This window comes from Stigmatopora nigra, chromosome 3 (assembly GCF_051989575.1).
Source record: "Stigmatopora nigra isolate UIUO_SnigA chromosome 3, RoL_Snig_1.1, whole genome shotgun sequence".
Classification (NCBI taxonomy): domain Eukaryota; kingdom Metazoa; phylum Chordata; class Actinopteri; order Syngnathiformes; family Syngnathidae; genus Stigmatopora; species Stigmatopora nigra.
In genome coordinates this window covers 14,427,563-14,452,269 of record NC_135510.1, presented here as the reverse complement: position 1 = coordinate 14,452,269, position 24,707 = coordinate 14,427,563, and the positions used below count along the sequence as shown (strand labels likewise).

Here is a 24,707-nt window from a genome sequence, read left to right as displayed (position 1 = left end):
TCACGCTCGATCACGGCGAATACGGAGGAATTAACCTGCGTGGGAGGGAAGGCTATTCGTTGTGGGATTACGCTATCCGAGGGTCGCGGGAGAGGAGCGAGCTTGTCGTCGGTCCGCCGGCGGTGCACCTCGAACATGTCCTCCTTCTCCTCCTCCTCCTCCTCCGCCGCCTCCTCCTCCTCCACCTCCTCCTCCACCACGGGCTCGGTCGTCTTCGTTGTTGACGCTAACGCTATCTCCACTTGAGATGGCTCAAGTCCATTGAATCTCTCGCTAACCTCCCCTCCTCTCCTCTCCTGCGCTGGATGTCTTTAGGGATTGCGCCGCCACTGCATTTCTTCAACGTTTAAGTACATTTCCGAAACCATTAAATCAATTTGATTGATACTTTTTTTTTAACGGAGTTTCCGTCACCATGGGAAAACGAGGACCCGGAATACGAATGGCGAGCTAAGTCAGTAAGTTTATAACCCTTCTTTATTTTTGAAATATGTCTCACATTGGCTGTTTATCATTAGCTCGGTGGTTGGCTAGGTTGGGAGTAGACGGTCAACACAGCATGCCGCAGAGAAGAAGGCAATGTAGTCGAAGCTCAGCTCATTGTTTCACTACACCCTTCTGATGAGCTTATCACAGCCAGCTAAACTCCCTGTGTGCTTTGAGAAGTTCAACTTTCGCACGGGGGAGAAAAACATTACTCTGATTTAATGCCGACCAAGATTATGTGGCACGTGTTCTTGGAGTTTTGCATTAAAAAAAATATTGGTATTTAAACTCTTTATGGGGCGAGACTGAATACCTAGCTTCCACATACGTGGACATCACATTTAGTACAAGTGTGGCCTACAAAATGTGATGTTGAACCATGTGGATGCCAGCTGTCAATTTTGATGTATAGTTTGTTTGTATTTGAAAAGAAAAGACAAATTATATTAATTTAAAAAATGTACATGTGTACTTTTTTACTTGATTTTTATTTATTTTATTTTATTTTTTACTTATTTCAGTGGCTTTCATTTTAATATTGTTGTTAATTCAGGTCCCCTTTACATTTTTTAAAATTAAAAATAAATATTTTTAATCAAATAGTTTATATTAAAATATACATTTTGATTAAAATATATGTATTGAAAATATTTTGTTTACATTAAGAAAATGCAAATGGAATCAAACTTAATAACAATAAAATGAAAGCCATTTAGATAAGCCTTTGTTATGGCTCCCATTAATACTCAAATTAATTTTCTTCAATTTCATAGGATTTAACTCATTGCCTGGCTTTGACAACAACACATGGCCAATGATTTTCCAATAATTAATAACTGGCTGTGAATGTTCATATTTCACCGCCATTGATGGAGTTAGACTTCCAATCTATTTTGACTTTGGTCAGAATGTCCCAGACGTCTAATGCTGTCAATGGCTACAAATTAGTTGATTATGTGCACAATTAACGCTAATCTGCATTTTGCTACTACAGACAACACAAGGTGTTAAAAAATCTAAGTAAATCCGATGGTGTCAGTAACTAATAGGGATGTTCCGATGCAATTTTTTTTTCACTTTCGATCCAAGTTTCTTCAAGATATGATTTGCCGATGTTAGTCTTACACCCACATGTTTAGACCAGTAAAAATAATTAAACCAATATATAATCATTAAATGATAAATATTTTTCTAAATTATTTTTAATTAATGTGAGTCCTACTCGTAGTGCCTCTGTTTACAAATATTACACAACACCCTCTTACTATTCCAATACTCCTAAATAAATAGTTGTATCGGCTGCTGATATTGAGTATCGGATTGGTACATCACTAGTAACTACCAGAAAAGTCAAGTAACTCCCTAAATACCATGTGCCAGGTACCCCAGGAGGCCCTTAAAGGGTACATCTCAGGAACATCACAAAGGAAAAACATTGTGAGTTGTGTCAATGTTGAAGGTATTTCCAATTTGATTCTGTTGTTGTCAGCAAGAGTAGGTGCCGTGTTCGATGTGGTAGTAAATCTTGAGTAGGACTCTTAAGAGATAAAGATAACACCATGGTTACCAGCTATCCAACCAAGACAGATTGCCTGAAGGCAGTTTGCTATGTTGATAAGTTGTCATACTGCCACTCTAGATATAAGCTTGTTGAGCAAATATGGCTGCTGATGCTGTATCATTTATGGAGTCTATAGTATGATGTGTGTTTCTATGCAGCTTATCTTTTAGAGGATTACAAACCATTTTTCTTGTTTGGGAGTCAACATAAGGTGGCCCCTTTCAGACAGTACCAGGGCTCCAGGAAATACTATATCTTTAGATAGGGGTGTGGCCTTTGGGTGAAGCCTTTCTGAGGAAAAAGTCATGTGTTGTCACATAACCGGTTTGAAATGTGTTCACTCAATCAAGTTATTGTGAATCTTCTGTTTGCAAGTTGAATGATTGCTAAAACCTAAGCACTTATACAATAGTAATGTTTAAATAGTTGGCATTATTTATATAAAGAACATACGCCTGAATGTCATTAAAAAATAGACATTTAGATTTTTATATTGGGATATTTCATTTTGAAGGTATTTTACCATGTTGTGTTGAATAGCTGTGTTTGGGAAGACTTTGGTTTACTCACCATGACCACTATTTATTCATATAATACCATTTAATCCAGGTTTAGGAGGTTCATCTTTGAATGATTAAGATTGCTGTACATATTATGGATACAGGGGGCCTTTATTAAGAAAGGTTGCGTCTTCAGAAAAAAAATAAAAGCAATCTCGCGTCCTGCAATGGGACTAAATACAGCCTTTTCTTGAGTTTAGTTTGTCCCAAACACTTGTATACAATGAAAAACTAACCTTCTATCAATAGTATGTTTGCCATATTCATTGATCTGTGCTAGTTGGCCAAAAAATGCATAAAAGCGATGCTTTGGCAGTCTTCCACTTTGTGGATAGTTCTATTAACTTATTAGTATGTGTCTTCATAAATAGCCCTGACAGACATTTGGAAAAGCTCATTCAAGAATCCAGTGCTGCTGACATGCACGGATTGTGTTATAAAGTCACATCCTGGAACAGCATTTTTCATCAATGAGCTCTGTGTTAACAAGCTGGAAAACGTGTTACCTCACTCAATCTTTATATGAATATGTGGGGTTAGTGCTTTCGGCCATACTACTTTGTGGTTTCAGTAGCCTCTTTTTCACAGAACCAAACCAGAACACCCAGCATCTATCTTCCTTTGCCTTTTACTCAGAAGTCACCAAAGTGGAATGTTGCTTCAACTGTCTGGTTCATCATTGTATTCCACAATCCGGACTAGGGATGTCCAGATCACATATTTTCACATGTGATTCCTGACTCGCCTGATTTGTAGAATCTTCCTATACGCAGTCCTGATGCGAAACTCAGGAAATGTATTAAGTAGGGGACAGAAGTACTACAATAATCACTTGAATTTCGGGGCTAATGTAGACCAGACATGGCCGCAATAATCAAACTTTTGTACTTAAAGGTTTGTTTCAAGTCTAACATATATTTTTTTTATTATACATAGGGATCATTTTGTTGCCTAAACCCATCAACTGCCATGGCAAAATAATTAAATAGCCTAATCTTTTTACCCAGTTCTGATTCTTTGAAAAACACGTGATTGGTTTGAATAATAATCAATTCCGATCCAATTTCTTATCAGGTACATGCCGAGTGCTCAATAGCAACTCATTCAAAAACATAAAGCTGTTGCACCTCTATTATTGAAGCCCCAAATAGCTATCTAAATTCATGTGCCGTGGCAGTTTTATGACACCATTGTTAACTTGTGTGTATAAAAGACTGCAGGGTCACTTTGTGGACTTTGTCTAATCTGTTTTTTATGATTTGATCCCACAATGCATGTGGAATATTAGCTACCCATGCGGTCAACAATGTTTTGAAACTTAGCCAATGCAATAGTTTTCTTTCTGGCACATCTAATCCATTAAACAACTTTCGGCTTATGCCCCAAGACGAAACCAAGGTGAAATAGTAGAATCAGCTATTAGATTTGGCTCGCAAGTTTGCCCTTCCCGGCGCAACCTGCACAAGTGGCATGCCACCATGACGGCAGCAAAATAAATGCGAGAATATGGAAGTAAACTAAAGTACATAAAAAAAAACTAAAAAAAAAATCAAGTTACCAGGTCTCAAATAAAAATTAGCCCACTTGAGAGCAAAAATAAATTATATTATTGTGCTACCGCATTCTTCCATCACTGACTGCAGATGATCACATGACATTGCTTGGCCAATCAGTGCTACGAGGAATTTGTATATTTTGAATTTGAAAAGAAAAAAATCCCATTTTATTTGACACTAAAGTCGGTGAATGCGCACATGAAATTGGTGGGGTTCGGTAGCTCCAACAAGGTTAAGAACCACTGATCCAATATTATCACAGGATTGTCAGCAGATCACAATTTTAGTTGTCTTGAAATCTTGATTAGCTGTATTAATGTGGGTAACACTTTTTGTAATCATCTTATCAAAGTTCTCTTCCTGAAAACATTAAAATTATGTCTTGAAGGTCCCCATTATCATAGCCTTGGTTTGATAAAGACTGTGGGAAAATGACTACTGTACTGAGCTCAAGGAGGACAGCACCCTGTCTGATAATTTTATGGAGCTCTGGACAAATGTACTTAGGAATTTGATACAGCTCAATGCTTTGATGTGACCTTGAATTACCATGATAACACATTTTTTAAGGCTGCAGTTTTTCTATAGCCAAGTGAAAGCAGTTGGAAATGTTAATGATGCAAACCAATTCTTGATTTTTATTATTATGTATTTTAAATCAATGCATCACTTATACTGACATGACAGAAGGATGAACACATTTCTGGTTGATAATTTACTGCTTAATAAATTATTTTTTATACAATATCGTTTTTTCCCCATCCCGTCTAATTCTGGGTCTGTGTATCTGTATGTAGTATATGATATGTATATATATGCTACTACCCAGAATCAGATGGGATGGGAAAAAAACAATATGGTATATGAAATACATTACTAAGCAGTAAATTGTCAACCAGATGCTGTCAGATCGGAATGCTACCTCGCAGTCATGCAGAGAAGCGGGATGTTTGTTAACACGTTTTTTTTATTTTTACTTTTGTGTTATGTTGAACGAAACTAATCTTTTCAAGACGAAGGGGCTTCAAATCCAAGCAAAGTCATTAGTCATTGTTAAAATTGAGTCGCAAGTGCTTTTACATTTTTGTTAAAATGAGTCTGACTGAAGTCCAAGTTATATTTCTCAAGTCCACAACTCTGGCAGTAGCTGTTAATTTTTAAAACTGTCCTCAGCCATTTGTTGCTCTGAGTACATCTGTTAAACTGCTTTTTATGAATACTTGGGCAATTCAGATTTCTACACTCCATAAAAACACCTCCTGAAGTTCAACTCAACTGGTAGAAAGGAAAAGACAGTGACCTAAAATATGGCATGGACCAGTGGTTCATTCGCATGACCTCGGTGCTGGCAGTGTGGGATCGATTCCTGCTCAGTCGCTGTATAATTGAGAGTGTAGGTGGTTTTCTGTCTCTGTGTATGCCCCACGACATGTTGGCGATTTGTTTAGGGTGTAGTATGCCTTTCACCCAAAGTCAGCTAGGCTCCTGCGACCTTGACCAGGATAAGTTGAGTTTAAAATGAATGAATAAAGGCAAATATCACATGGTGGTGGTGGTTTCTCTATTTCAGGCACTGTATATCTGGAATATTTACATATCTCTGGGGTTTACAGAAAATTGTCATGGATTTTGTTTTGAAATTCCTCACTGGTAACAGTGTTTCAAGCAACCGACATTTAAATGGCTGTGGAGCACACACAAAACACCAATTCTGAATTGCATTTGTATTCCAAACGTGGCAAGCTTCTGTGAACATTAGAGTAAATTCAAAGGTGGAAAATTGTAAAAACATCGCAATCCTATTAGAGTGGCTATGAAAATGCCTTTTATGATCACAGTGAACCTCTGACTTCGTACTGTCAGCAGGATAATGGGTCATTACACACAACTCATCCAAGACAGTCTTCAATAACGTTAAGGTCATTACACTTAACTCATTCAGTGCCAACCATTATCAGAGCAGCCAACATTTTATAGTTTGCCATTTTGACTTATTTTTCAAGTCCTACAGAATATATGTGTGTGTGTGTATTACATCTTTATGAATACTGACATAGATTCATACATAGATAACCATGTAATATGTATAATAGGGTCGACTGATATTGGACAAAACTGACATTAGTGGGGGTTTGCAATATATTGTGATATTAAAATTTGAAATGTTTTCACCAGATGACTTGAATAGCTCTGCTTGGAAGGTTTTTTGTTGTTTTAGTCAAAATGCAGTCTTTTCTCCCAGACAAATCATTGGCTCTTCGCATAGAAAATATGGTACCTGTTAGTGTAGCACTGGCATTTAGCATCCATGTAGCATGATTATTCACATTCTCACGTGTAGATGAAAGAAATGTTTTTGTCCAAGTGTTTAAAGAGCAAGCTTGATCAAGTGACACAACAATAAAACGTTTGAAAGGAGCTGCTATCCTGCTTCTAGAAAGCTTTTCCACTTTCCCGTCATTTTTCTTCTTCCTCTATGGCTACAAATTAATTTGTATTTAGTTCATTTCTATGGGAAACGTTGGTTTGATATATGAGTAAATCGACATACGAGCTCAGTCCCGTAACGCATTATGCTTGTATCTCAAGGTATGACTGTAATTGATTGTAAATGATTAAAAGTGTAGTTGTGTTATGGCTCACAAACTATTCACTGTCATAATGCTGTTGTCATTGCCTCTGTTGGTGTTATCACTAGCCAGCAGTTAATTCCTGCTGTGGATTTCACAGCTTGAAAGCTTGTTCCACAGTTATTTTTTTCTAGGGCCATGCGATCCATCTCTTTCTAGGATCTGTGCCCAGGTTATACTCAGAGCTCTCCCACACAAACCATGAAAATGTTGTGAGTTTTTGTATCCCGGTATAGTCTGGACAAATTCAACATGCCCTCAAGAATATATACATCATTTTTTAAATTTATTTTAGAAAACATTCTGTATTAAACTAATTTTCCATCCAAGCGATAACATTGTTTTGAGTGCTGCCATTTAGAAGCAGCATGGCCTTGTTAAATACTCTTGGTTCAGTTGCTCTTAATGCTGCAGGTCAGAGATAATGGGCTCTAGATTTGCATGGTTCAACAATACATCCGTCGTGTGATATAATCCTATTATGTATTGGATTTACAGTACTTTTCTGATAGATAGTCCTATAATTTTCTTCGCATCTGGTTTGTAATACTTTTTTTTACTGGTTACATGGTCGGCATACTGCTGTTCTACTTCAATCACTATGGTATATTTATTTTAGTTATTTGCACTTATTGCATTCTTTGGTAATCATGTGTGCATTGATTAGTATTTGAAATATTGAAGTATTTGATCAAAGTGTTAAAGTGAGTGCACTATTATAGTGCTTTTTGGGCTGTATATTCTAATGTATACAATGCTAAAAGGGCTGGTGAACATGTGTTGGAGTTTGCAAAGTTAGAGTCAACATGGTTGTGGCTTGTGACTTGCAGTCTAGACGTAGCAATAGCATTTTTGGTCTGATTGCTTTTCCACTGCTGCTTGAACATCCGATTGAGACACCGTTAATTCTTCACCATGTCTTTTATATATAAATACATGTTTGCTATTAAACAAGATTGGCGTGCCCAATCAGGAACATTGATCATTAACTCATTTATTAACCCCTTTCAAAATGATCTCTCTCATTAAAGTAAAAAGAAATGAAATCGAATGAACAGCCGATTTTCCAAGCAGGTCTACTTTTTTTTCTCCAAAAGCATTTTGTTCATGAAAGACAAAGTTAACATAGTACAAAATTCTGAGGAGTCTGAATGGCTGTAAATGCTTTTTAAACAAAATGCGACCCCCTTAAAAAAAACATTCAAATTGCAATACGGAGAACACAATTAATTTAGACGTGAGAGCCATCTCACTTGAGTGTAAACACATGGCCAATGAAGAGGGGCGTTATAACCAGCAGGATAAAAACTTCTAAAACTGATCAGATGGCCAAACCAGAAATTATGGAGAGGAGTCTCGTTAACGATGATTTGTTTGGCACAATGTTTTTCACCGGATAAATTGTTGACACAATTTTTATTCTATTTTCCTGTATCCAAAGCTCTCAGTGGCCGTATTACTTATCTACCAATTGCATCTCGTTAAATCTTTTGTAATGTGACAGTGTGTCTGATTATTTGATGAAATAATGATTAGGATAATAAATTGCTATACGATATGATTGTAGTAGCTCTTGTACAATGTATTTAGTTTTAAACAGAGTCAAAGTGTTGCAAATACCAACATTATTAATCATCTCTTCAGGTGGTGATTCCTTAACTAACAAAAAGCAGACTAACATTACTCCATCTTTCTGAACCCGGTAAGAGAACTTTTCATTTACAAGTAAGTTCTTTAAAAATTTGGACGAACCAAAATTCTTTCTCCTTCTGATACATTTAATACTGATAAGGGATGTTTTTTTTTAGTTCTGATGCAGACAGCATATTTTTTTATTCTGAACTTTGTGCGGTGAAGGTGTTGGAGCTTATGACAAAACCACTTGTACTTTGGATGAATGCATAACCAGTCATACTTCAATTCAACAGATCTCGTTGTTGGAAAGTTAGGTGTCTTTACTGATTCACCAGAGATAAGACATTTAGTCACTCAGCTGAAGCAGCAAATCTCTACCTCAGATTAGTGAATCACAGCGTGTGGTGTATTAGGGACCTACAAAAGTGGTGACCACATAATCCATTTTTAGCTTTGTAAATGCTAACAACATTTTAATTTAGCCTCCTGCCCTTCACCCGCATACCTGATGGTAAACAAGTTGAGCTTAGCACTGGCTGCAACATTGATTTATGAATGGTGTTACAAAAGAATATGTTTTATGTATTTTGGGGAGCTGTATAGTAAATTCAAACTCTAAACAAGGGTACTTATCACTAATTTTTAAAAAGATTGACCTGCCAATCTTGATTTATTTATTTGTTTTTTGCCAAGGCTCCAGCACCCCCACGACCGACAGTGTGGATAAAGTGCTTCAGAAAATGAAATCAAATGAGAGATAAAACATTGCCTATGAACCAATACTTTTTTAAACAGGCTATTCAGTAGTTCTAAAAGATACCAGATAATTTAAACTTTTCCTTTCAAACTAATAAATGATAACTTCTTTCAATTTCCATTCCACTTGGCTTCACAAGGGGGGGGGGTGCTGGAGCCTATCTCAGTGAATTATAGGCAGTAAGTACTCCACAATGTCGGGTAAATAAAAGAAAAAGTGCCGTTAAAGAGGGCTTTTGTTCGGACAGTAGTGCTCATACCCGCTACACTTTCACGGGCTGGCTCTCCTATACAGCATGCAAACCCCGTTTCCGGCATCATGGAGACGAAGATTCCTTATAGCCAATGGGACTTGTTAGAAGATAACCCATCAAATAGAAACTACCACAACAGTTAAAAAGATACTGATACTAACAGGAAGTGCATTTACGTTTCAGAGGATGTTTGATCTCATTTGACGTTTTGTTATCTTGATTTTTTTTCTTATCTTGAAGCAAAAGGTTTGGCATTGAGGCTTTAACATGAATATTTTGTGTGTAGTAGCATTTGTAAGCAGGGATATTACTGCAGTTGTTTTTTTTCCATGTGAAATACATTGTTGCATCATTCAATCCAAGACATCATCTTAAAAGCCCATAAAAGTCATTAAAGGGAGTTGTGGTATGAAACAATAGTGATGCATCGGTCTGCAGTGATAATATACATGTCGAAAATAAAGAGAACTAAAGGAAAAGTAAGACGGCTTATCTGAAATACCAATAGATCTTCAAGCAAAATATGCTAGGCACAAGTAATGTTGATGGACAAGTGTTTGATTATTTGTTAGGGCTGTCGGACAAAGGACAAGTCGCAAGAAAAAGGTAGTTTTAAAATGTCATGGATTAACGGCATGTTTTGTTTGATGTATTCTGTTAATTAAATCAGTAAAAGACGGTTGTGGGCTCTCATAAGAGAGAAGAATAAACGGTCCCCCAGCACTCAGACACACATTTTGCAGAAGTGTCATATCTTGTCAGAGCAGGGTAATGTTTTAGTCATGGGGTTCCATAAATGCAACAGATCACTTTTATCCACAGGAGACCCTGAAGTAGTCTTTGTCAGTAGTCACCTTCATTTGAATTATCATTTTTAACAGGAAAAAACACATCCATTTTTTTCTTTACATGATTTTCTCTAAGATGACTGTGAAAAGCTTTCTGACCTGTAATTCAGAAACACTGTTTTGCAACACAGTTGTTTCCCAAGTTTCATTCAGAAGGAAGCAGATAAGGAAATCATCAAAGCAAATCAAAAAAACACCTGGGTAGGGGATTTCTGTACTCACAGCAATTGATCATCAAGTTGGAAACACCTCCTGGGAATTTCCTCTTGGACAGCTCTGCAAACACTTTAATATGGACGTGCTTACATCTAGATGCTTTGTATTGCACAAAGATAAACCATTTCTGTCAGCATTTTTAATTGAGTCACTCCATTACTCAAGAAGGTTTTTTGTTGCTATATCTTACACGTTAACTGAATCACTGCCTGTATTTTTTCTGTAAGGATATCAGCACCAATTCTAACAGAATTAAAGATTAACTTTATTTTGTGCTTTTGTGATTGGTCACATGGAGAACAAAACACAAGTAGGGTGACAGATACACAATTATTTTAACTGACAAAGAAGGTACAAGAACAATATTATAATTTATTTTTTGAAAATCAATGAACACTTGCAGAGATAACAAAATTACCCTTCTTTATGGAGCGGAAACATAGGGTTCTATTGTCACAGATTTGATGGCACATGTTTTGGCATTGACTAAAAATAGACTTAATGCAAAATCTATTGAGAAATCTGCAAGTTATGATTTACTTTTCAATGACTCGACAGGAATGTCAATGTCGAACCTTCCCAACATGGAGGCCACAGCAATGCCAGTTTGCTGTTCTTTTTTTTCTCTTTAGTTTTTTATCTCTGCATATTTGTTTATAAACATGTATTTGGAGAATAGATTTTGGAGTGTCAATACCTTGTTTTGCGACTTCATAAATGAATGGTTCTTAGCTTGACTGTTACCACCATCCCCACACGCTGATCTCCAAGGTAAATGGAAGGCAATGTGTAAATGAAAGTATTGGATCTCGCCTAGAAAGATTTGCTGTACATTTCTAATTCTCATTTAGGAGCCATTTTACTCCTGTATCCAGCCAAGTAAAATAAAAATAAATGATTTCTACAATTTTCAGGGGTAACATAGTAGTAACATCGAGAATTAAGTAGATCAGAGATCATGTCATGGGGCTTGATTAGATTGCAAGGACATCTCTAGTTAACTCTGCGTCATGTTGACCTGCCACTGGGAGAAAGGCATGCAGGCAGTTATTTGAGGTTAATGGTTGTCCGTGCCCTCTCTCTAGTTAGACATTTACATGAAAACATCAACTGTCAGTGGTGCAAACAGTGAGACAGTTTATTAGTCACTCAGCGGTGGCCTGTTGTGTTCTTGTCATGAGAAGCCTGACTGTGGTGGGTTATTAGATAGACATGTGCAACACTTGGATTTCTCTATAACAGCAAGCGTGCCAGTAATGTGCTCTCAGTGACTCAGTGGAATTCTGCAGCAATACCGTAGAGCCTATACTGACCCCCCTGAATGGAGAGAATGTAATTTGTTGTGCAGTAAAAGAAGATTGTCAGGAAACTATTTAGAATAGTGGCCTTTGTGTTTTGTTTTTTTAACCCTTTAATTCCGTACCAGTGGGTATAATATGTGATTACAAGCTGGTTTACTAGAAGATTTGCAATTTACCAGAAGTGCAAATGATCTTCAGTGACTGTGGTAGATATTAGCATTTTAAGTGGGTTTGTGACATTTTCAAGCCATAGAATGAACCCAATGAATACTTGAATAATTGTCTTTCAGCGGTCATTGTAAAATATCATAACGGAGCATAATTATGCTGTTCATCATCTTAATATCAGTGACCTATGAGCACTGTGAACTTGCATACCACACTGGTATACTTTAAAAACGGGCAAATAAGCATAGCATTTCATCAGCTAGCATTTGAATTTGTTTTGACATATAAACAGTATTTTATTTCACTATAGTCACTTGTCCTAAAATGTTAGTGAAGGTCTAGTTATGTTGAAATTAATGATCGTCTTACTGACATTTATGATGGAAACATGGCAAAGCTTAAACTTGAGGCAAAAGGCCTATTTTCACTACTGCCTTCGCACCTGTGATGTACAAGCAAAACTGTTGTATTGCGTCATGTAACCGAGACGTTGGGTGTGACAAATATGGCCCTTACTCAACAGTTTTTGTTGCTGTGGACATTGAATATTCATTGCTAATCATTGTTAAGTTCAGTATGTGAGGATCTGTGTACTTTGCACTGGTATCTTCTTTTGCATATGAAAGTCAACTTAATGCCAGCCAAAGTTATCCTTGGCTTTACTTGGTGCACGATCTGTACATTTAAAAAATTATACAAAAAAAACAATGACCACGATTGTCCTGGCTTATACATCTTCATCCACTGTGATCTCGGTACTTTTTTCCTTTGATCCTGCAACAGGAATGTTATTGCTCACTCTCTCAGGTGTTTGGCCTGTAAATTGCAGAAATAGCAAAGATTATTGCAAAGAAAATTCAGTTTATTTTTTTGCATGTGCATTGCTTAGCACTGTCCTTTAGTGTTTTCAATGAGCTACATACATTTGATGTTTCATGAGTAATCTCCATGCAACCTATTTTATTTTACAACTGCGGATTGTGTCATCTGTTGGCTACAAGTAGAGTGGACCCATGCAAATTCGCAATTTCACATTCGCATATTTTTCTCGAGTCACTACTTCACTCAATTCGCGGATTGCTTAGAACACAACTTACATACATGTGTTTTGGCTGATGAATAAATGTAAATGTTTGGCTCCTTGGTTCAACACATCTTCTCAGACTATATCAGTCCCTTCTCGCTACAATGTGTGTTACGGGTTCACGCAGGCCCACTACCTGCAGCCACCTTTGTTTTTTCCCCATTAAATGCAGCCTCGATGTGACTAGCGGTTAGTATTGCTAGGTTTTTATGGGTTGCTGCCCGCTGAAACCATGTCTGTGCCTTAGTTAGAAGCCAGCAAACATTACCTGATGCGTTTTTTTAGTATTATGTGAGTAACCTGTGCTGAAAATAAGTTTTTTACTTGAGAATCCTTGTGTTGTGTTCACCCACACTGCACACCTAAGTTACATTGAAAGGTTGCCAGTATGACAAATGGGTCAGAAGTGTACCCAGAGTGTTAAGATTCATAGCCTAACCTAACTTTCCTAGTTTTAGACATCAAAATAAGCCACTGTGAGCAGTTTTAAGGAGCTTGAACATATTGAAATGTCAGCGTAGATATATCAAAATGAGGCATTGTCCGCAGTTCTAGGTATTTGCGATTCTGGCATATTTGCAGCAGTGCTCGTTTCGTAAGTCCTGCGAATATGCAAAGCCGACTCTTCGGGTATTGACATTTAATGTTTAACTGGTGCAATAAACTTAAAGCAGGGTAAAAGTTCATGCTAAAAAAAGGTAGCACACAAGTAGAGACCACCTTTTTGTGTTTGAGGCATGTGGGGGTGAATCCTTTTTGCTGTTCAATTTCAGTTTAAAAGTCAACCATTTTTCGTATGAATTATAGCCAAAGTGTAGTAGTAGATATGATTATTTTTGGTTGTCAGTAGACCCCTGCAACTGTGGTTATGGTTGGTATTGTGTCAGTTTTACTAGTTTCTTCTGCTATCATATTACTAATAAATATCAGCGGCCGAATGGTCAGCACATCAGTCTTACTTTCTGGGGTCGTAGGTCCACCTGTAAGTCAATCCCAGGTGTGTCCTCACTGTTGAGTTGGCATGTTCTTTGCGTGCTTGTGTGGGTTTTCTCTGGAACTCCGGTTTCCTCCCACATCCCAAAACATGCAAGATATACCGGTTAGGCACTTTAAATTGTCCCCAGGTATGAGTGTGAATGGTTGTATATCTCCTTGTGCCCTGCAATTGGCTGGCCACCAATTCAGGGTATCCCCGTCTGTTGTCCCTAATTAGCTGGGATAGGCTCCATCACCCCCCACGACTCTCGAGGATAAGTGGTTCAGAAAATGAATGAAGGAATATATATAGTGACAGAGGTCTTTTTTGTACTATGACAGATATAGATAGTGTCTGGTCAGTTACCTCAGTTTTACAAACACATTTACCAAAATGTTATTCATGATTTCTCACCACACTATCAGTATGCTGTGCCCAGCCATTTCTAAATTCCAAAATTTCAGTTTATGGACATTTTTCTTTGCTGACCGCTAGTAAACGTTCTGTCTGTAAAAATGAGTAATGAAGCGTTGCAGTAGAGTCTTATTTGCCATTTTTTCCTCACAGAGGCTCTGAGACTGACTTAGCACACCAACCTGCAACAAATCAAATCTTGTCAGATTCCAAGGGGGTGAGCCAGACAACATTGAATTTTATTCCAAACTGTTTTTCTAGTGCTTACTAATAATAATCTCTGCTGGATGGCAGTCAATGATTAAGTAGCAAACGTTATAATAACTATAAAGTGAAATATACTATATTCTCTACTCATCTGAAGATATGGTTTAGTTTGTTGTCGCACCACAGTTAGGGTTGATTATATAGTTTATGCTATTGCAGAGAAAACCTCGGACTACTGTCTTAATCTGTCTTTACTGTTCTTAAGGCAGGTTGAAACTGGAATGATGTTCTCTTGCTCCATACTTGTGGTATGTGCAATGACAGTGAAAGCTGTTCTGTTCTTCAGGTTAGTATTAGCAGACTCAGGATGTCAACAGTATGACACAGTAATTCTTAAAATAATGCTTCATTCTTAATATTTTTTAAAAAAAATCTTGATAATCTGGGTTTAACGTTTTAGCCAGACAATTGGATTTGTAGGATTCAGACTTCATCTTGAGTCACAAATCTGATGATTTACAACTTCACTTGGACTTCAAGAATACAATCACAGAGTCTGACTTAACTCGCTTGGTGTGAGACTCGAATAAAACTCGGGAGAAAATAACTTGACAACCGTCATGACTCGACTTTGGAGACAATGTCTCGACGAACTGAGTTAGAAAAACTTGAGGCAAACATCCTCTGGCTCCATACAGAATACACCCTGGACTTCAATAGTCAATGATTTTTTCATAATTTGCTGCAGGCCATTAATGCCTGGGTGGGCCTAAAACTGTAGTTTTGACACCCTTGCCGAGATTCACTGAACCCTTGGAGCAGAACCACACCACTATTTTTTCCTGCCTTATATTCAAATTAAATCAAGTTGCATTTATTCGTACAGCCTCGACAACAGTCTCGAAGTGGAATGAAAGTTTTGAAGTTGCAATGAAAAATAGTAAGTGCTTAGTAATCCCAGTCTTGTTATTTGTTTAATTTTACACCAGCTGCAAGGTCACTGGCTCCATTCCACAGCATGCTTTTGCTTGACTCGCAAAACAAGTTTCCTTTTCCTCTTTGACAATACATTCTGATAAACCATGAATTGAAATATAATAAATGGTAACTCTTGAATATAACATGCAAACTGTATTAATTATAAATAGATATATATTATAACTTGAAACCTAGTTTAGCATTGAATATGAAATCCCTGAAATGTAATGTAATGTAATTTTCATTTTCAGCCAATAAGAGCCCATCAAAAACAATAATTAGATCCAAAATGATTCTTTGCAAAGTGCTCGTGTTACCAATATTTAAAAACCAAATTATTTTATTTTTTACCAATCAGATTTTTCATGATGGCTATCATTTGAATTCTATTTTAGTATTGAACTTGATATGTTTGAGTCGACATCTACAGTTTTGAACATGATATGCTCTTATTATGAAATGTGCACACTTAGCTAGTAACTGTGACCTTTACACTCGGTGCAAAGAGTGGACTCGTTGCCTTATCTTCCTTCACACACGATATGTTCGTTGTGTTTTGTGATATGTTTTGCATTGTTTACCAATCCTATAAAGCAGCAAGTTTCACCTTTTAACCGTGAAGATTGCATTTTGGAAACTATCCTTATAATTCATATCAAGCCAAAGTGGTTAGTACATTGTCTTTCACCATTAACCTTAATCTAACAATGCTAATACTCCAATGTGTGTGTATACACATATATTCCGCAATCCCTCGAATATCATGGTTAATATAGACCATATATACACAGTATTTTCCACACTATAAGGCGCACCACATTATAAGGCGCTACAGTAGAGGGTGGAGTTACGTTAATATGCATCCATTAGACGGTGCTGCACTAAAAGAGATGTTAAAAAACAGTCAGAGGGCAGCCAAACTGTATTAAAAGATTGCAAATCAGCTTTCTGACAACTCCAATCCCTCCCAAAATGAACAAACAACTGTTTTATTATTTTCTCTGAGGTAAAGTATTAGTATTTTGTGACACACTTTATCTTTTAACAAGAGCAAGGTATAACCTGTAGTGCAACATTTATATCACATAATGGAAGGAGACTTTTCCTCCATTCAGTGAACACATAAAAAAAATCTGATGCTGTTACGGTACATTAACGTTAGTGCAATCACAATATAGTAACACTCCTAATAGTGCAAAGCAATAACAATAATAACTCAACCCCTGTTTTTCAGGGCGGGTGAACTGTGCGTGCTTTCACGTACACAATGACATTCAGCTGTTGACGTCCATATTCACAATATGACCAACCTTGTTCAACTGTAAACACAAAAGAAAAACGAAAATCTCACTTCATCAGTTCATTCCTCATCTATGATTCAAATTATTTGTCTTCAATGTCCGAATTGAACAGCTGGGCGAATAGGGCAGCCATCATCGAGGCTCCGTCTAATCAAAGTCGTCATTAATCGAGTCTGTGTCGCTTTGGTTGTCTGGCAGCTGAGTGACAATTCCTGCCTTCCTGAAAGCTCAAACCACAGATGAAACTGATATATCAGCTCAGGCATTTTAGATCCAAAGGCAGATAGATGGTGTATATTGTCCTGCGCTGTCTACCAAGGGGGATAATGGACTTGGCGGATGCTTGCCGAGACCTGTTGCGGCTCAATATTGATCCATATATAAAATATATAGTTCGCTGTCTCACTTTGAATGCTCTGTTGATGCCAATCTAGTGGCTGGAGTTCTTCTGTCCACTCGGAATGACGGCAAACACCGAATTAGTGTGCTCGCCGTTCTACCGGGTGGATTGACAAAAGAACTATATATGCCAGCATGAACCGCGCACAAGGGAAAATGAAGTCACAGGTCGCTTACCGTAGTTGCGAGACCTGTAAAGGATGATCTATCCTATTCTTGATTTTATCGTGATAACAATTTTCATATTGGTCCGTATATACAAGGCACTCTGGATTATTAGGCGCATAGTGAGCTTTTGGAAAAAAATGGAGGCTTTTAGGTGAGCCTTATAGTGTGGAAATACGGTGTGGATATAAAGCTCTCCTTCATAGTTTAATTTTTCCACTTGTTATTACAATAACCTATCATATAGAAACGTTTTTCACACTTCCAAAACTCTTTCCGTTTGTCTCCGCTAACTATTTTTCATTGGTTCTGAATACAATGCACATGCTCAGAGATTAGTTTGTAGACTCCTCAAATGTTAGTTTTTCTCTCTATTTTTTTATCTCCCATACACATCCTATAAAATGAGATGGAGTAATTATTTCATGAAACTAAAGGAACCATCTAAAACACGACTAATCTCTTTTGAAGGACTTCAAGCTCCTACATGTTCAGTCATATTGTAGGTCTGTTGGTACTTAATCCTTTGTATGCATATACCAATTATCTTTTATCATGCACTCAGCTATGACTAAAGTTTCCATTTAAAAAACACTTACTCAAAAAAGGATTTTCTTTAGAAAAATTGCAATTTGATAAACTGATCTGGCGAACAAACTACAGCAAATTGTCTGTTTTGCTGGAACAACCCCTGAGGGGAAAAGCTAAAAGGACTTTTTTGTTTTGTTTTTTGTGTTTGTAGAAATTAGGTCATATTTGGGCTACCTGCTGATTACTAAATGAAAAATATGAATAAGCTATTATTAGTTATTGGTGTCATTCACATATTTATACCAGTTTGGAAAAGAATATGCTTCATCCATATAAATCAATATGAACTTTTTCCAGAGGAGCAAGTGATTTGAGCATCCAAACTAAATATCAAATTATATCGATCTTGATTTGTCTTGTGGTGAGCTTGAACATTGCACATTTTTTGTTTCGCAACCATCTCTCCAATTGTTGATCTGGAACAGAATTATTTACATTCATCTGTAGCATTACCATATACCTTTGTCCACACAAGAATGAAGTGGTCCACTAATTCCCTTTTGTCATTTGTCCACAAAATTTATGATAGTGTTCCTTTTCTTGATAAATATGTTTTCAAGTTCAAAGCGGATTTCACCCGAAGTGCCCCCTTCTCATAGATAACTAAATGAAACTGGATATGTGAAAAATGGCAAGCACTGTGGGTGTTGCACAACTTGGATGCCTTTTGCTCACTGGGATATTTCCCTCAGTGGGGGCATTTTAAAAAGGGATTGCATAGCAGTTCCAGCTGAGGGCGGTACAGTAGGTCAACTGCCGATAGAGTTACAACCTCTCTTTTGTGGAGGTGTTGGACAAATTAGACCACAGAACTGTTTTCACAGTCAAACAGGGACAGCTGGATCTCTCAATTGTCTAATACCTGTCATTAACTTGTTTTTAGCAGACATATGAATGACGGTAGAAGAACCCTTAATAATGAGCGTTCTCAAATTTTCATAAGCTTTGGAGCACTCAAAGGGACTTTCGAAGCTCACCCTAATAAAGTGGTTGTTCCAAGCTCTTTGAATGCAACTGTCTTTAAGAAATTAGATTAAATGCTCCATGAGCTGGAGAAAAATTGGATGGGCACTAACTAGTAATAAGCGAATGAAGCCCTCTGAAATGTTAAGGCTTTGTCTTTTTGTATCAAAGGTGATTTGAAGCTTTGGGGCTTCACTGAGAGAAGGAGCAGTATTTTGGTAAAATGTAATTACAGCAGCTGCTTCTTAAATTGGCCAAAGTACTCACACCAAACATAGTTTTGAACCAGAAAAGAACATAACAAAATACGTTTGTAAATATTGTACTGAACCTATCGTGTTTCTTGTGTCGCTTTTTTTGTAAAGTTGAATAATTAGATATCAAACAAAAGCCCCTTGTTAATGACTGGATTTCATCCTTAACCTAAAATAAATCTATTCACGCTCAAACGCTATTACACATTAACCTATTGAGCTATACAACCACGTAAAACGCTTGTCATAATTTGCGCATGTATAGTAGAGATCGACCAATATGGGTTTTTCTTTTCCAATACCAATTATTAGTAGTTAGAGGAGGCCCAGAACTGATATTTGGAGCTGATGTTCATTTGCAAAAAGTGTAAAAATTGGTGTAAAAAAATACTAATCCAAGCACTGAACTTTATTGAACTTTATTAAATCACACTAGAGTATGTGTTGATATACTAAAGAAATGAGCAAGGCAAAGTGAACTATTTCACCCATGTATTAAGAAATATATTGAGGATTCTTAAAACCTACATGTTGATAAATGTTGCATAACCGCCAATGTACAATTCAACTTAATTTGTCTAGCGTTGCATTTGTATGCGTGCTTAAAGAGTTAACACACTGGCGCTGAGAGAGAGTTGTGTGTGGGGTGTGGTTGGTGTCTCTGAGTTCTGAGTGAGAGAATCTATTACATTACCAACAATCCAAGCCGAATTGAGCCAAAGTCGCGGCAAGTCACTTGATATGTTCAAGATAAAAGATCCCTAACAAGCAGCTGTGGCAGGTCTTTTATGATAGCCGTGACTGTCAATTGAGCATGCGACAGTAGGCAGGAGAAAGAGAAGCATGGCTGCATCTGAACGGGAATATCCCAGTTTTAAATTAATTTCCTCATATCCTCCTGACTACCAGCAATTGGATGCACTGGGTGGGAGATGTTTAGGTTTACAAATGTCCTCCATAGTGGACAAATTTGAACTACTGGTAGTCAGAAGGTTATCAGACGCTCCGATTAAAAAAAAAAAAAAAAAACGCCGCATGTTAATTCTATAATTCTGAGCTATCATGAGCGAGCAAAAACTCACATGATTAATGACGTTAGAAGCATTGTTGAGATTAAAAGTGTCATTAGTCACGTGACAGCTGTCAATGATACAATCCTACACATTTTCATTCAAAACAGAAGAACACAAGCTTTTGAGATTCAGTTTTTTGGGGGGTATTTCTACTCTATGGAGGTACAGTGTGGCAAATAAGTATTTGTTCAACTACCAATTGTGCAAGTTCTCTTACTTGAAAAGATAAGAGAGGCCTGTAATTGTCAACATGGGTAGACCATGAGAAACAGAATGTGGAAAAAGGAAAAAAATCACATTGTTTGATTTTTAAAGAATTTAATTCCAAATTAGAGTGGAAAATAAGTATTTGGTCTCCAACAAACAAGCAAGATTTCTGGCTGTCAAAGAGGTCTAACGTCTAACCATCACCATATCCTAAATGACTTAACACATTGACATCAAAATATAACAACATAATTAACAATAATTAACAGTGAATTGAGTAAGTACATATTTTACAAATAAAAAATAATGATAAATGGCAATTATGCACTCACTGTTGACATCTGCAGTGTCTACAGGGCGATGTGATTTGAGGGCCTGACAATATTCAAACATTGCAGTGCGAGTAAAAGTGGTGAGAAAGCATAATTAAACATTGTCCGATTTGGAAAGATAAGTTGTTTTCTTTTTTATATCACCTAGCCATGCAGCCATATCCTTTTGGGAAGACTAACTGAACGTGATGTGGTGACTTGGCCTGACTTCGGCACAGGCAGTGTGGTTTCAGTTCCCACTGACAGTGACATTTCAATTCCTGTTAAGCCTTGTTTTGTTTAAGTATATGCCCATATGTCTGCTTCTGTTGTCTAGAAGAATTCCTTGTAGAACGTGATATGGCCTTTATTTTCATTTCCAACCTTAGTTGTATGCTCCTATCAAGAAGTCTTTACAAAGCTGAAGAGGGTTATCCATGTGTAATGGCAAGTTCTCTGCCCAAAGTCTGTTTTCAAGTAATAAATACAATTAGAGTTTATAAAGGTATACTTTGTCAAAAGAACATTTAAATAATTGTCTACTGTCAAGTCAGAGACAGTTTTAACATAGAATATTTTATTCAACTTGCTGCCTTCACCTTTTTGATCTAACGTTACACAATCTTTAAGTATGGAAAGTCAGTTTTAAAAGCAGAAACTAGACCATGTGGGTTGGGTTTGCGTCCTTCGATGTTAAGATGTCATTTGAAGTTGTAGATATAATCAGTTTTTATTTTTGGTTGTAATAATCACATGATAGGCTTCTTTTGCTAAAACCAAGGCATGACTAATTCAGGATAACAGGTGTTAAGTTACAGACATGATTTTAAAATTATAGCTCACTCTTAGGCAGAGAATTTAAAGAAATTGTTGTTGTGAGAAGCAAGGCTTAGAACCAAGATTGAATGCCTGGAAACCTTGAGTCTGCAAAGATGTTGCCATGCGAGCTAAGGGAATACATCACAGAACTATTATAAGTTAACAGTTTGTTGTTACATCTAAATGGCAAGTTATAAATCTATCAAGCAAAGTGAAAGTATTGTCAACAACACCAGCAAACAAACACATCTGAGATGACTGACACAAATCGTGTGCTGTAATTTAACAGATCCCCCTTTCGATTTGGGTATAGAAATCATCATCTCATCTCCTCCAAGAAAATGAGCTTCCAGATTGTTTTAGCTCAAAGTTAAAAGGCAAACACCTGACCTGGTATAGGTCAATGTTAGTGGCCATGGCATGGGTAATTTGCTGATCAGTGAAGGCACTTTTAATGCCAAGAGGTACAGGCTTGGAGCAATACATTCTCCCACCCTAGCCATTTCTTTTTCAGGGACTGTCCTGCTTATGTCAGCAAGGTGATGCCAAGCCACATTCTGCTTATATTACAACAGTGTGGCTTTGTAGTAAAATATAATGATTGCCACACATAACTACTTGTCGTATCTGAAGTAATCTTGCGCAACGGTTATGAAGCAAGAATCAGAAAGAATTTAATTGAGCAGATGATCTAACGGATTCTGTTTCAGACTTAGATTTCCCGTTCCCATCACTTGTATATTGTAATGACGATGACAGCTGCTGTTTCGATTTCAGTTTTGTTGTCATATTTGACTAGTGAGAATGGGTTTTGTTCATACATGGTCTAACAAATTATTGCCAACAAATAAGTCTTAAACTTGGGATTTTTGAGAAACTTTAATATTGCATTTAAATAAAATGGCTCATTCAACTCTATCTTAAATATTCAACTAATATTCAGGGTTTAAAAGACCACATTATCTCAATGGTATGTCTTAGGATCTGTCTATAATTCATTTGAAATATTTTAAGATTAATTAAATCTGTACTTTGGACAACAGAGGGGCGTCGTTGACATAAGCTCTTTTATCTTATCATTATCTTTTAAAGACAGGTTTTGTAAGATTACCAGTATCACTTCGGTTGAAAAAGCACAGCCCACAGACAGTTTGGGAGTTCATCAGTAACGGCACTAACGGCAGTCAGTACCTTATGAAAAAAGCCATTCCTTCTGTGCAATGAGGACACCTTGGCTGTCATAGCAGGATTTAGGCTTCATTTCACACAGTTGTCATGGTAACAGTAGGAAGTGATTTAGAAGAAAGAGAGGCTGTCACAACAGTGTGTAGCATCATAGGGATTTGCAGAGTGATCATCCAGAATTTCTTTCATGTGTTAAAACAGTCTTTTGTAACCAATGAAAAATGATAGGTTCAATATTTTTGTGTGACTGGTTTGACTATATTGAATTGTGTTCTTCTTTTCAGAGCAAAATGTGGCCAAATGGAGCAGAAACGATTAGACCGTGAAGATTCTTTAACCCCAGCCCCTGAGTCCCAACCGTCCGTGATAGCGTTGGACCTTACTGAGGCAATCCTGGGCCGTTGGCACTAAAATGTCCCTAAGTGGTGGCACTGCAGGCGGGAAAGGTGTGGACTCTAATGCGGTGGACACTTACGACAGCGGGGATGAATGGGATATTGGCGTTGGAAATCTGATTATTGACCTCGACGCTGACTTAGAAAAAGACAAACTTGAGATGTCTGGCACCAAGGACGGCATGGCGGCACCACCCAATGCAGTAGCAGCATTGCCCGACAACATCAGGTTTGTTAGTCCAGTGTCTGGCACTCAAGGCAAAGAAAGCAAATCCAAATACAAGCGCAGTAAAAACTCTAAAGACAATAGTAGCAAAGCTTCAACTGGAGATGGTGGGAAAAAGGATACTGCAGGACGGACTCAAGGCGAGCCAACAGGGACTGCAGTGAGTGCAGTGGTTGCAGGCAACAATTTGACCTCTGGGAAGAACATAGAAAAAGCAGGCAAAACCTCCAGGGGTGCTCTGAGTGGGAAAAAGGACAAAGAAGGGGCGACAGGCAAAAGTAAAAAGGACAAAACAGAGGGAGCAGCAGTTGTTCCCATTGCTGCGGTGGAGAATGAGGTTGCGTCCCAAGTCCAAGTTACTCTGGGGAACTGTCGTAATACTCCCTCTGAAGGCACACAATCTACAGATTTAGTAGAAGCAAATCAAATTGGGAATATTGCTCTTGAAACTGTTGGGATGTTACCAGCATTAACCACAAAACCTGATCCAGAGGAGATTGAAAATACTAATTCTGAATGCAAGACCTTGATGAAAGTGAAAAATGAAAAGGTATGTTTATTTTTATTGATTAATGTAATTTGTTTTTCCTTTAATGGCTGTAGTTCTTTGTCAAATGTAGTTTTTACATTACAGTTTTTACATTACATTTTGTCTCAGAATTTGATTTCAAATTTGTGGAATTTGGGTCTTTTGGTGGGAAATTGTCATTTACTATGCCATAACAATTCAGAATACGAGAGTTTGACGTCAGGTTGTTGTATTTTTTAGTGGGTTTAAATATTAGTGGGTTTCAAATTCATTCACAATATACTACTTTTGTAGACCTAGCAAACATTTGCTGCAACTTAGTAAATATTTATTTGGGTCTGATTAAGATTAGCATTGTGCAGAAACACGGAATTGGTCTAGGATTGGGGGTATTTACAAAGTACACTTCTGAGGAGGATGAAAGTAATATACACAGTATCAACATGATTGTTTTCCATTATTTGCCTTTACCTTCAGAAAAATATCCTCAGAATCCTGTTTCTTGGTATTATCTTTAAGAGAATCAATATGTATCTTTTTGTGGTTCTAAAATATGTATTTACAGAACTGAAAAGTTGAGGGTATCCTGAAACAAGAGCTGCATTAAGCAGAAAGTTAACACATTCCATCTTGTTTTAACTCTGGTAACAATTTGGACG

General features: G+C 37.2%; 1 protein-coding gene across 8 annotated transcripts in view; it reads left to right on the top strand.

The window, feature by feature from the left end:
* The window catches only part of znf609b (zinc finger protein 609b), a 64,061-nt gene continuing 39,354 nt past the window's right edge, over positions 1–24,707 (top strand). For 2 of the 8 annotated variants that reach the window (XM_077712638.1, XM_077712633.1), the window contains exons 1-2: positions 1–458; positions 23,183–24,069. In XM_077712638.1, coding sequence (XP_077568764.1) covers positions 23,311–24,069 — 759 coding nt within the window. In that variant the 5' untranslated portion in view covers positions 1–458; positions 23,183–23,310. Of the gene's footprint in view, positions 459–8,437; positions 8,496–9,600; positions 10,045–14,921; positions 14,999–23,182; positions 24,070–24,707 lie in introns of those variants that run through there. The other 6 variants (XM_077712635.1, XM_077712637.1, XM_077712636.1 and 3 more) reach the window with 6 other exon arrangements.